The sequence below is a fragment of the Eurypyga helias genome, unplaced genomic scaffold (genome assembly GCF_000690775.1).
Source record: "Eurypyga helias isolate BGI_N326 unplaced genomic scaffold, ASM69077v1 scaffold18930, whole genome shotgun sequence".
Taxonomy (NCBI): Eukaryota; Metazoa; Chordata; class Aves; order Eurypygiformes; family Eurypygidae; genus Eurypyga; species Eurypyga helias.
In genome coordinates, this window is record NW_010227856.1 from 32,750 (window position 1) to 45,245 (window position 12,496).

A 12,496-nucleotide genomic window follows, 5' to 3' on the forward strand; every position below is an offset into this window, starting at 1 on the left:
AGTACATTGCCTTTGTTAAACAAAAGTCATTCTTTTATTACGTAATAGAGATTATAAATAAATGTAAAGTGTGCATGCAGTCAACTGCATATTATACAAGCAATATCTATGTTAATAATTGTTTTCTTTGGCAGGCCAGAATCCAGCTGGACATGCAATATTTACATATCAAAATCCTTGGTGTGTTCAAGTCATATTGGATGCAAGTGAAAATATATATGTATATATATTTACCGTATACACACACACATATATATGTATAAAGGTATATATACACCTCTGCATATATACTGTATACATATATACACATAGGTATATGCTAAAAGTGGATTTCATCTTTTTCTGATTCAGGTGATGCAGGCCTTGAAACACTAAAAATATCCTGACAGGGTATCTGGGGGGGCTGCTGGGGTGATAAATGAGACTTTGGGGAAGAGATCTGGGGTACGTTCTTTTCGGACAATATTTTTAAAATTTCTGCCACCTGCTTCTCAAGGGCAGCCATCCTACTGCTTAGCAGCTGGATATCTTCTTTGAGTTCGTGCTTGACTTCCTGCAGCGTGGTTTGTAAGGCCTGCTCAGGAATAGGGTAGAAAGGATGCCTGGCATCAGCCTGAATGGGGCTGTGCTCCAGTGGGCTGCGAGTCTCACCAGCTTTATCCAAGCGAAGGTCACTTTTTGTTATTCCACTGTCACAAGAGTCTGTTTTCCTCAGTGGGTTTTTATTTACACCGTTCTCCGAGTCATTGCACTTGGGGTCATCAGACAGCAACCCCATGGACTCAGCCTTCGTGACGTTGTTCCAGTCCTCCTTCTTTTCCTCGTGGGTCCCCATCGTGTTCTTCAGTCGAAGCCACCCTTTCCCATTCCCGTTTTTCATACGCATGGGGCTGTTTACTTTCAGACATTTTTGGTCTCCATTTCCATTTGGCTTGAGCTCCATTGCATCCCGGTTGTTCTGCTTCACAGCCTCACAGGTTTTCATGTAAGCCAGGGACGTCTGGATGGGGGTGATCTGAGACACGGTGACCACGCTGGTACCTGTGATGGAAGCCCCGTTCTGCACGCTCCGGCTTTCCACCTGAAGCTGGTTCCTTTCTGGGTCGATGTGGGTTGAGCCTTGATTACGCATCTCCTTTTGCTGTTTGAATTTCTGGAAGAGTTTCCGCACAGGGTGGTCCACAGGGATGCTCAGCGTCACCTCGTTCTTCTGGCGCAGGCGTTCCTCTTCTTCCTTCTTGACATCACTGATTTTCCGGAAGATGATCTAGAGGGGATGAACCCACAACAGAGTCAGTACCCAAAGGACATTGTATATGGCAAACGTTACTGGGAGATGGAGAAACAGTATCGAGAGAAGAGCTCCTTCTCCCTCCTTTCTATCCTAATTTCTTATAACAAATTCTAATGGAGCTGATCAAGACACAGTAACCCCAGATGTAGATACATATATATACACACACACTTTCTTAAAAGTATAGATAAAAATGGACTTCACCTTTATATTTGATGCAGAAAATAGAGGCTTGAAGAACTAAAAATATCCTGACACCAAGAGAAGGAAAGAAACAATAAAGAGAAGAAAGAAAGCGAGCAAGCACCCAAATACTGTGATACCTACCTACTCATTACTCACACTCCAACCTGCTCCATCACTATCTTTAGTACAGATCAGAAGGGAACAGTAATTCAGTGGAGACTACACAGCTGTAAGCTTAACTCAACATACACAACCTTCCAGAGACTGGAAAATCCAAATGTGCTCAATACTTTTTAGCTGTGCTTACTGTAGGTTTTATAACAGTGGCTGGAGGGTGCAATTAGTTTCCCCATGCGCTGTGTTGTGTGGCTTCATGCAGCAACACAAGCGTTTCCTGGAGAGTTTATGTCTAATGTGTGGGTATACTGGGGGCACCATGAAGAAGCACCGTAACAGGGGTGTGTGATTATAAAACCCAGCAATATCCACCAGTTTGTGATGCCATGCCATTTAAAGCCACAGTTATTCCACCCTGCACCACCTCTCAGGCCTCAATAGAAAACGGAATCTGAGCTCCAAGCTGTGGAAGGATCCACAGAGTAAAAACCTTTCTGTTAATTTTATGCATGTTACCCATACAAAAATATTTTTTTTAGGCTCATCCAGTTTTCTTGAACGTGGAACTGATTCAGGATAGGGAAACTATTTCTCTGGATTATGATACCAAGGTGAAAGGTAGTATGTGATTAAATGCCAATATGGACAGTGTAGTGTAGTTATTTGTCTTAGTGTTGGTAAGCAAAATAAAATAAAGCCCCTGCAATACACAAAAAAACCCTGTGACAGTCAGATGTAGGTTTTGAAGTATCTGAGTATCCATAGTTCAGTATCTATTTCCTTTTTATAAAAAGGCTTCTCACACCTGTCCATACTTGGAAAGAAATAGTTGCTTTCAAGTCTCACATCTTCAGAAGCTGGCAGAGGAGTGCCACGATGGCTACAGCTCCTTCCCTGCATGAATCTGGGATGAGCTGGACTTCAAAGCTTCATTAAAGAGCTTTCAAACACAGTAAATATATCCCTGTGTGCTGCTGATAGATGCAGCGGCTTATAATAATTTGGAAATTTAACATGTTCATTCTAAGAGTTAAAAAAAAAAAAAAACCAAAAGAAAAAAAACACCCACACAACAGAGAAACATGGAAGATGCTTTCACCTGCCTCTTCTGACCTAGATGCAACAACACCTAACACTCATTTGGAAGCTCCCCTTCATTAGCACCTACCCTCACGGAGTTACTCTTTCTCTTGGACAAGGCACTGGGAAGAGCAAATAAAGGCAAGAGAAGTTGCCCTTGATTCCAAATTAAGTAATTACATTTAATTGAAGCCACATTCTCTAAATGAAGATTGGGAAGGTGGGTTGTGTTGTTCTGTTTTGCATGCCTTTTCCTGGAGGGCAGCGTGGCATCTTGCAGAGGAAGCAATGCTGAAAGCAAGCAGCTGCAGGGATGTGTCCCCAAGGTGTGTCTCAGACAAGAGAGCCATTTCCTCCCCTGGTCCCCCCATCCAGCCACACAGCTCTGCCCTGTGCTGTGCCAGGCCAGAGAGGCTGGGTCCTTGAAAACACCTGGGGTGGGGAAAACATCCCCTACCCAGTGTTTCCCTGCTCTGCAGCCATGATCCTGTTTCAGAGCCTAAGCACCCTACTGTCTCCCAGCCAGCTTGTGCCTGGAGTGACCACAGGCAGCCAGGGATGCCACAAAGCTGGCAGCTGCCCACAGCTGGGCAAGGGCTCCCAGTGCTCCCGTATCCAGTCCAGCACTGAACTCACAGTCAGGAGAAGCATGGGGTAACTTTGATAACCTCTGTCCCACCGGCTGTTTATAGTGATAACAACAAAGACCACAGCACCAGCTTTTTGTTTCCTCTCCAAACACTTGTGCTTCACTGAAAACCGCCCTCATCTCCCTTTTTTTCAACCAGCCTACTCTGTTCTTTCATTTCTCTCCTTTCCACTCTCAGTTCAAAACTTCTTCAGCCAGAGTTTATTTCCCTGCGCAGAATATAATTCCACATGACTGATACTGCTGCCTTCTGCAGAAGAAAAGCCATGACTTGGCTAATTTGACACCGCCTGTATCTCACACTCTTAAAGTGGGCCCCTCTGAAAGCCAGGAAATCACTCTAGGATTTTTGGCTCCAGAACCACTTGACTGGACATCACTCGGATGAGCCAAACCCAGCAGCACAGGGGTCTGAGCCCAGGCACTGCTGTGCCTCAGCAAGGGGCCAGCGCCCTGAGGAAGCTGAACACATCCTTGCTGCAGGGTTGGATGGCTGAGGTGACAAACACCATCAGATTTGCAGTGTAAATCTGCTTTGAAACAAGAACCCAGTAACCACTCACAGCTGTGAGCTTTCTCCCCACATAATGCCCATGCAGTGGAGAAGACATTCCCAAAGCCCTGCTGTCACCTCCCCAGGAGGTGTTCCTTCAGCCTCTTGCAGGACACAGGCAGGATCCTAGCAGAGCTCTTCAGTAAATCCTTTCCTCTTTCTCTGATTGGGACAGAAAGTGCTATACCCTGGAACGACTGTGGGCAGCATCTTTGAAGAAGCAAGCTTGCTGCATTCTGAATCAGTGCAGAAAATGCCCAGGGACTTGTAAATCCAGGGTTAGCTGGGTGTCAAGAATTCAGGACTGATCTCCCTTGGTGGAGCTCTATTTCCAAGGGAGCAAAGGTGCACTTATGCACAGCCCTGCACTCACCCTCCCTTCGGTTTTCTCATGAAACCTGGATGTGTCCACAGGTATTTGCTCTTTTCTTTTTCACTCTGAAATGTGTAACATTGCAGACCCTCATATCCCAGCCGACACTGTGAGATTACAGCACCTTGCAGACCAGGGACTTGGCCTTCATTCACCCACTGAACTACTCTGTCACTACAACAAAACCATTTCACCCCTGCGTCATCCCATGGAGACTCTATCCTCTTCAGGACATCCACCCTCAACCAAGGGAGCACTACACCTAGCATAGCAGAGATCCAGACTATTTGATATCATTACTATATGTATAAGTGAAAGAAAAGAAAGATCCTCTTATGCAGACAAAGAACGGACCAAAAAAGAGATGTGAATTCTAGCAGTAAGAGTTGGTTTTCATTACCAAATTTTTCCATATCAGGAATTTTTTTAATTTGGTTGGATTTAATCCAGTTCCACAGTGGTTTAACCTAAACCAGAATAGGATTAAATGTGTTTACATGGAGGCTTAATCCTATTAATGTCTAACAACTATTACTGGCTATTTTTCTCTATAAATAAAAACTGAAAGCCACTCATGCAATCTGACATTCCTCAGCAAACTCGGAGAGGCTTATTTTGAAATCTTAAATTAAATGAGCTATCTCAGTTGTCCCTGACCCTTTTCAGAGAGGTTACACATAGACCTGTCCAAATGTATGTCCCAGGAATAAATACAAACCCCCAGAGGAGTTAATCAGAAAAAATTGAATTAACTGTGTGTATAGCACATCTGGAGGAGTAAAGAGCCATACCCCCGTCTCATGGCAACTACTAGATTCATTAATGTCACAGAGATTCATTGTAGAACTTCATTTCCTTTATGGATGGGATTGTACCAGACTAACTGGAGCGACACAAATCCTGTCTCACGAGACCAGGTTCCTGTTTTTCTGGCTTTTAATGTATTTATTTTGGGAAGGAGGGGGAATGGAGTTGACATTAATTACTGAGCCGGCAAAGGTTAAGTAGAAGTTCACTGATGGCCAGCCTTTGGAAATGATCTATTTGGGCTATCTATGAGGCAGGCACAGAGGAGACAACAGCAACTTGAGATTCTCCATTTGATCTATCCCTTCCTTCCATACAGAGAGGTAACTTGCTGTGACTGTCAACTCAGCCCACCACCACTTTCAAAGAGAGTCCTTACCAAAGGTACTGGCAAGGTCCTCACTGGAGCTGCTCCTGTGAGGTGCCAGCTTGTATAACCAAACTCAAAGCCAACTTTAGACAAGTGAAGCAGCGATGAGAGGTCGGGAAGCCAGCTCAAGGTTAAGACACACCCAAGTTCTCCCATCTATTGCTGAATTAATCAGTAAACCTGTGGCCTTTCCAGACGCTTTGAAATGCATCCCTTGTCTGCTGTCTTTTTTTGTACCAGTATGGCAAAAATCATCCCTCCACGACCTTGCTCTGTTCAATAAGACCCCTTGATAAGTGATTCCAAGGAAGGTACATGAATGAATTAAAGACCTGGTAAAGGTCTTGAAGAATTTACAGTAAGTTCATAAAAGTGTCAAATATTTCACCAAAGATCAACCTGTCCCATTCCTAGAACATCCCATGCTGTTGTTAACGGTGTTCAATGCACACCTGCCCCTTACCATGGAAATTCAAAAGAAATGTATAACGGCATAGCAAAAGGGCACACAGTTGTCATGGTGATGAATACAGGGGGTGTGAAACAAGTGGGAGAGGGGCAAAGCCACACATGGCCATCAACATAAAGATTTTCAAAGCGACTAATAAATTCTGTGTGCCTAAGCTAAGGCATCCTACAGATGTGCCTGATGGGCAAGGGATGTTGGAGTCCTGCAGCAAGGGGAGACCCTGTCCTAGGAGAACTGGCTTGACCTAGCTCATTGCATGTTTCTGCAGTGCCAAAAACTGGAACAGAAAGCAAACACAAGGCTTCAGTGGCCATGGCTAGATATATTCATGTAGAGCAGAAGGAGAAGCTCTGCCATGAGGCTGGACTGGGGCTGCAGCCAAGTTACTGACAAGTCACAGTCACTAATGTACAGGCTAGGCTGATGTGGGTGCTGGTCACCTCTCAGAATTTTGTTCCGTAGGTAACGGTCTTGTCTATACTAATGTCTTCTAGAAGCCTCATCTCCACCACATCTGGTTACTCACAATCCAATCTATTTGTCCAGATGCTTGCTTTTTGTTCCTATTTAATACAGGAACATCATAGAAGGCACCTTAATTCAATATTGTGGCCCTAAAACAACTACACATTGTTCCCCTCCCGAGCAGCAATGAAAATTACATTAGTGAAATGATCCAGGTTAATAAATTTGAAGAAATAAATAGGTCTCTGGACCATGCCAGTGACTCATCTGGCAGCACAGACCCACAGTTATACTGGAAAACACTACAGATGGAGCGAGTGGGGTGAGTGGACAGAGTGAGTAGGAACTTTCCAAGCCGGCTGCAGTGATGGAGGCAGTGTGTTACAGAAATGCACCCTTGGATCACACTGAAGAGCTGGGGGGTTCCAGCTCGCTTGCGTCTGGCTGGGACCCACAGAGCAGTTCTTTCACCAGCTTTCAGATCCCATCAGAAGGGTTTGATCTCATCCATATCCTACAGGAATATCTTATTCCCATAAAAAGGGTCTGTGTCTTCACAAGGTGTGTTGGTCTTGATATCCTTTCATATAGGTTCTTTTTTGGAAATAGGGGAGCTGTCTTCCATTGCCTCCTTGGACTAAAATGGTTCAAGGCAAGTCCTTCACACAAGCTTAGCTGAAGCTGGCAAATAGATTTTAAAGTTTTTGATGATACAACTAATAACAGTCAAATACTGCAATGACATATACTTAATTTTCATCGTAAACAATGCAAAAAAAACCCCAGCAAATACAACTGAAAATAATAAGGAAAGCTTGATTCATGCCTGCACAACATAAACCAAATTTTCTAAAGAAGTTTGAGAAAAATACTATTAACTTTCACATCTGAGTGCATTGGAGAAAAGTAATTGGCATTTTTCTCTGGCTAATGATTTTCAGACCTGGGATTTAGACACAGGATACACCAACACATGCTGTGCTCAGAGGAGCGTGCTATTTTCCCGCTTCTAAGAACAAACTACAAAATATACCTAATTTCCAGAGCAGAGACACTCAGAACAGGGTTCACCTACAAAGCCAGTGTCTGCATCTGAACTCGTTCTCCAGGAGCCCTGTACAGTACAGGAGGAAAAAAAAGCACTGGGAGGATGTGAGTCATTTCACCTGCAGCTAGATGTTAAAACAGGTCAGACAAGCTGTACCCTGAAATGCCTGTTTGTCGCCTGTGTCTACACAGGGAGCTTTGTGCATGTTACTTGGATGCAGACACCCTCCACCGTGATGGTGGTAAGTATCCAAACCCCCACCTCTAGCAGCGCAAATGTCAGGGGCTGGTGCAGATCGTGTAAAAAACCTTCCTGTAAAGCTTTTTCTCTGTGTATGTGTGCATTATACCCTTCATCTGATGCTATTTTTATTCCCCAAAGCACACTGGGGCATTGCCAGTTCCCAGCTGGGACGCATTCTCCCACCCAGCCTCAGAGACCAGCCAGTCTTTCCAGATAAACACTATTATTTTAAAAGCTGCAGAGGGAGGACAAGCAACGGCTGCACAGAAGACCATGCCAGACTGGTGGGTCCAAGTGAGAGCTTGTGAAAAAACAGACATTTTGACTGCACAGAGCACTCAGATGAACCACTAATAGGGAAGGCAAAAGCCCCCTGTTCTTACCATACTCCCTGGCAAAACCCTCCAGTGTTTGGTGGTGAACTGAGCCCACCTCCCTGCAGCTCCTAGGAAACTGGGGTCCGGCTGGGAAGGCTATGGCTGCTCCCATACAATCATCCTTTTGCATCACAAATCTCACCCCACTCCCGATGTTGCAGCCACAGGACAGGTCCTACTCAGATCTCTCCCACCGCTGGCACTGTGTACTGCTGAGGACTGTCATGGCCAGCAAACCCTTCCCGTGCCATTGCTTTGATATGCTCAGGTGAGTTGAGGATGCTTCATCCCTCAGCCCTCGAAGACTCCTCTTTAGGAGCCTTCAGTTGTCAAAGCAGGGCATTTGTGGGGACCCCCTTTTTCGACATTCTGAAAAGTTGGCCAATAAAGCCCAATTTCTCACATTACCTTTGATAAACAGGCTTGCTCCAAAACTGAAGTGTTTTTTAAATCTAAGCGGTTCACAGAGAACATGAATCACACTTAATATTAGAATAGTAAAATATTTTTAAATCTTATTTTTGCAGATATTAAGTATTTGTTTAAATGAACTTTCACAATGTTAACAAATCTTCCTTTAAATTTACATGAATTGAAATGGGCTTGAATTTAAAAAGTTAAACTATTGGAAGAATGGACAGAAATGAATGAATAGGAATTTACACCCTTGTTTTTGTAGTTAGGCAGAAACTGGAGCCCTGGGGTCTGGGATAGCAGAGCTGCAGTTCAGTCTGATAGAAGAGCCACTGGCCATCTGTATTTGCCCTTGATTTGAAAGTCCAGCCTGTGAGCCCTACAGTGAGACAGAGAAACCTCAACAGTCGATGTTAATGCAAACCTTCCTTTGGGATGGATTCAAGAAGCTGCTGCCATGGACTGTGGATGGACTCACTGTGTCTGGACTGGTTCCCTGTCTTGTAAACCTGTTTCACTGCAGGTTTACTGCCCTTCCAAAACAGAAAAGCCAATGGCAGCATCACCCACAATACACAATTTCAGCTCTTGATGTCATGGAAGAGTTGGGAGTAACACCTCCTCCTAGGTCAGGGCATGGCAAGGAGGTAGGAGCAGACAGCTAGGATGAAAAGTCCAAGCCAGCAAGACCAGCAAATGGCTAGCATGGGGCACTGGCTCTGACCCAGCTGCCATTAACAGCATTCCAGTATGGCTCATGCATGACAGCAGCCTCCGACCATGGTGTCCCCTGCTGGCAGGAGTCTCTGCAACTGAGAAGCACGGCCAGAAACTCTCTGATGAATATGACAGCGACAAGAAATCTGCCAGAAATGGAGGGGAGGTGAAGCCACAATTAGCAAGAGCCAATACAGACTGAAGCCAGGGCATCTCCTTCCAAATGCAAACTGCATTTACACTGCTTCACCTAATTTACTCCTGTAAATCTTCATGTCCTCTTAGCTCACTGTATTAATCTGCACTCTGAGGATGCAGAATAGATGGCCTGAAATGATGGCTTTATTGTTCTTCTGCTCTGCACACTCCTCAGATTGCTCTGCTTTGATGTGAAATTCAGCCTCAAAAAACAAATTGCTCTAACAACTGTTTTAATTGCTCTCCAGTAAATTCTGCTTAATCCTCCTGTCCCAGGAACCGTTTTGTGTTAAACCATTGCTTCATCTGCGTGTGGGAAAGAAATCGCTGTCCTTGGCTGTGCAGTGAGAATGACTGACTGCTGAGCAATTAGTTAATCTCCAGGATAGGAATGTTTCACTAAACAGTCTTTCATGCTGGATTTTGGAGGAAAAGAAGATTTTTGTAGGTTAGTCTGCTGGCTGCTTGAAAGAAACAGTAAATAATAGGCTTTCTGCAAATTTCCATTGATCCTGACTTCACAGACATGGTAGCATGCAAAAGCAAAAGCTTGCTACCAAGCACATTATAATTTTGCTTTGGAGAAACTGTATTCATGTAGTTTCCTCCTAAGCGATTATAGAACTGACTTGTAAAGGATGTGAAGATTTGCAGTCCAAGTAACAAAGTGATATCACTTCAAGGAAAGGAGAACTATTTCTATGATGTTGAAAAAGCCTTTTTAAGAGAAATTTAACAGCATTTTATGTGCAAGAAAGGGGTTAACCCTTTCATCATGAATTATTAAATATCTGTGTCCCCCAAGTTGCTCACCTAAAGAAAAAGAGGGGCACACTGGGGGGAGACACCCTTAAGAAGAACCCAAAACCAGCCAATAACTGATTTTCCAGAGCCCAGAACTTCCATCACCTCATTTCTGCTAGCTCTTTGTTTTAGAAATTGGTTAATGACGGTCAAATTTTAATCTGGTTTCATTTTGTGTTTGCAGTCAATTCACACAGCACCCAACTACTCTTGCTGAGAGACATCTGTGCATGCTGGCAGTCAATTAGGCTAATATGCATTTGCAAACAAGCATGCATATTAAGAAGAGAGTGGTTGAGAGTTTGCTCCATCTACTTCATACTTGGTATGGATTTGAAGTCATCCTGTTTTACTTTAAAACATGTCTGGATTGAAAAAGAAAGAGAAGAGAAGCAGGCAGAGATCCAAGTCTCATTTATCACATCCCGAGAGCATCATACAGCACCAGGCTGGGATTCAGGAGAATGGATTATTTTGCTGGCCTGACCTTTGGCCAAGTGGGAGGTCTTGTGCAAATCACACTGTCTCATGATGTCTCCATCTCTCCCAGTGTAAGACAGGATAACAACACTGTCCACATTTCTGTAATTAATTGGAAAACACTCTATCATTGCTAACTATTTACAACTGAGAGACTAGGGTCCATAACTGATAGCAGAGAGAAGCCACTGTTTTGGCCTATTGTCAAAACTGAGATGGTTCGTTAAAAAAGAGCCACTGAAAAATACACATAGGTCTTCTTGGTATTTCCACTCAAGGTCCCAAGGCTCTGCAGCACTGAGACATCTAAGGCTGTGCATAACTGATGTACAATGCTACACAAAGTTCTTTTCTGATGCCCTGATACATCAGTCAAACCTTAAGGGTAACATTGAAACCTACTTTGCAAGGAAGGAACAGTCAAATGTGATGGGCACTGATTCTTCAAAATAGTGTGTGACCACATGTTTCACTAAGCATGTGCCGAGCTAAGAAGTCAGATTGGAATTTCTTTTGGCAAAGCCTCTTACTCTGTTTGCACAATTGCACATATCTACACCCACCACAAGAGCATTTTTTGAGAGCAGCCCAGTCTCCTGACTCAGGAGCTCTTCTGTTCTTCCAGTCACCCTGACCTGAACACCTCCTGCCCATACATTCGACACTTACAGACACCTCCTTCTCTTTGTACCCCATGGGAAAACAGTGCATGGATTTTCTGCTGCTGCAGGGTTAGCTGTTATATCTGATGCCTGCTGGGATCTGTGCTTCTGCTTGGAAAGTGATGCTGAAGAAGGACACTTTGCACCTTTGCAAGTGGGAAGCTTTGCCATGGTTTTTAAACAAGACTGGAATTGAAGCTGATCACTTCTTTTGCTACTTTGCCCTCATTATTTTCTGTTTTCTTTGCTTTAACCAAACAGCAGATGACTTAGCATGTTGCAGAACAGCCAGTTTCAGACCTATTTCTCCAATACTATCAAAGACAGCAAAAGGCACTTTCCGCATACAGACCAAGATATTTTTAACAATTAAACCATCAAGGATACTTTATTTATGAATTTATGGTATTTTTCAACAAAGGCCTGTTGCTGGTTGGCCTAGTTTAGGGTCAGTCCATTGATGAATAATGATTTGTGTAGCTTCAGAACAGTCTGAATTGTGACCGTGATCTAAAGACACACAGTCCTTCCTATGGGGGAATGATATAGAGCTTTAGCCTCGTAATTCCTTCTCATGTGTGAGTAGTATCTCATGGGGACCCTTGTTCTCTCTCACTGGTTAGGTTTATCCACTTAGGGATTTTAAAATCACACCTTCCTTTACTCCATAAGAACTTTTTTAAGTCAGCAAATCTAGCCTGGCTTGGTCACTTGGTGGGTGAGCAAACTAAATGGTTCCTCCTGCTCTCTGCCTCTTTCTACCAATCTCTCCTTCTTGCAGATGTGTCTTAATGAACATCATCATGTGCTCATGTCTCTTCCCCTTCTCCTTCCTTACTGAAGCAATTACCAGAGGGAACAAATGGCAGGGAAGATATTTCTCCTACTGCTTTGCCTGGCACTGAGGCTGAGAAGATCAGATTTCTAACACTCTTGCTGGACTTTCTTTCATCTTGCAGATGTTTCTTGTTCTGCATAGCACAAAACTCCTGCAAGAAGGGAAGCTGAGGCTCTTATAAAGACTACGGTGGATTTCCAGACCCTGGGAAAGAAAGAGGAGCCCTTCAGAATGCTCAAAACCCAAGCTTGGTAAACCCAAGAACTTCCACTTGATCAAGAGGAGATCCCCAGCAAAGACAGCCTTCACCCACCACAACAAAACTGTCTCATGGCTATTAGGAGTCCGCAGT

The 12,496-nt window shown here is 43.9% G+C and overlaps 1 protein-coding gene across 1 annotated transcript in view; it reads right to left on the minus strand.

The window, feature by feature from the left end:
* Positions 1-319: 319 nt before the first annotated feature.
* The window catches only part of LOC104514171 (potassium voltage-gated channel subfamily H member 5-like), a gene marked incomplete at its 5' end in the record, with an annotated part of 51,544 nt that continues 39,367 nt past the window's right edge, over positions 320-12,496 (minus strand). Inside the window, one exon of the mRNA XM_010157754.1 lies at positions 320-1,267. Coding sequence (XP_010156056.1) covers positions 320-1,267 — 948 coding nt within the window. The remainder of the gene's footprint in view (positions 1,268-12,496) is intronic.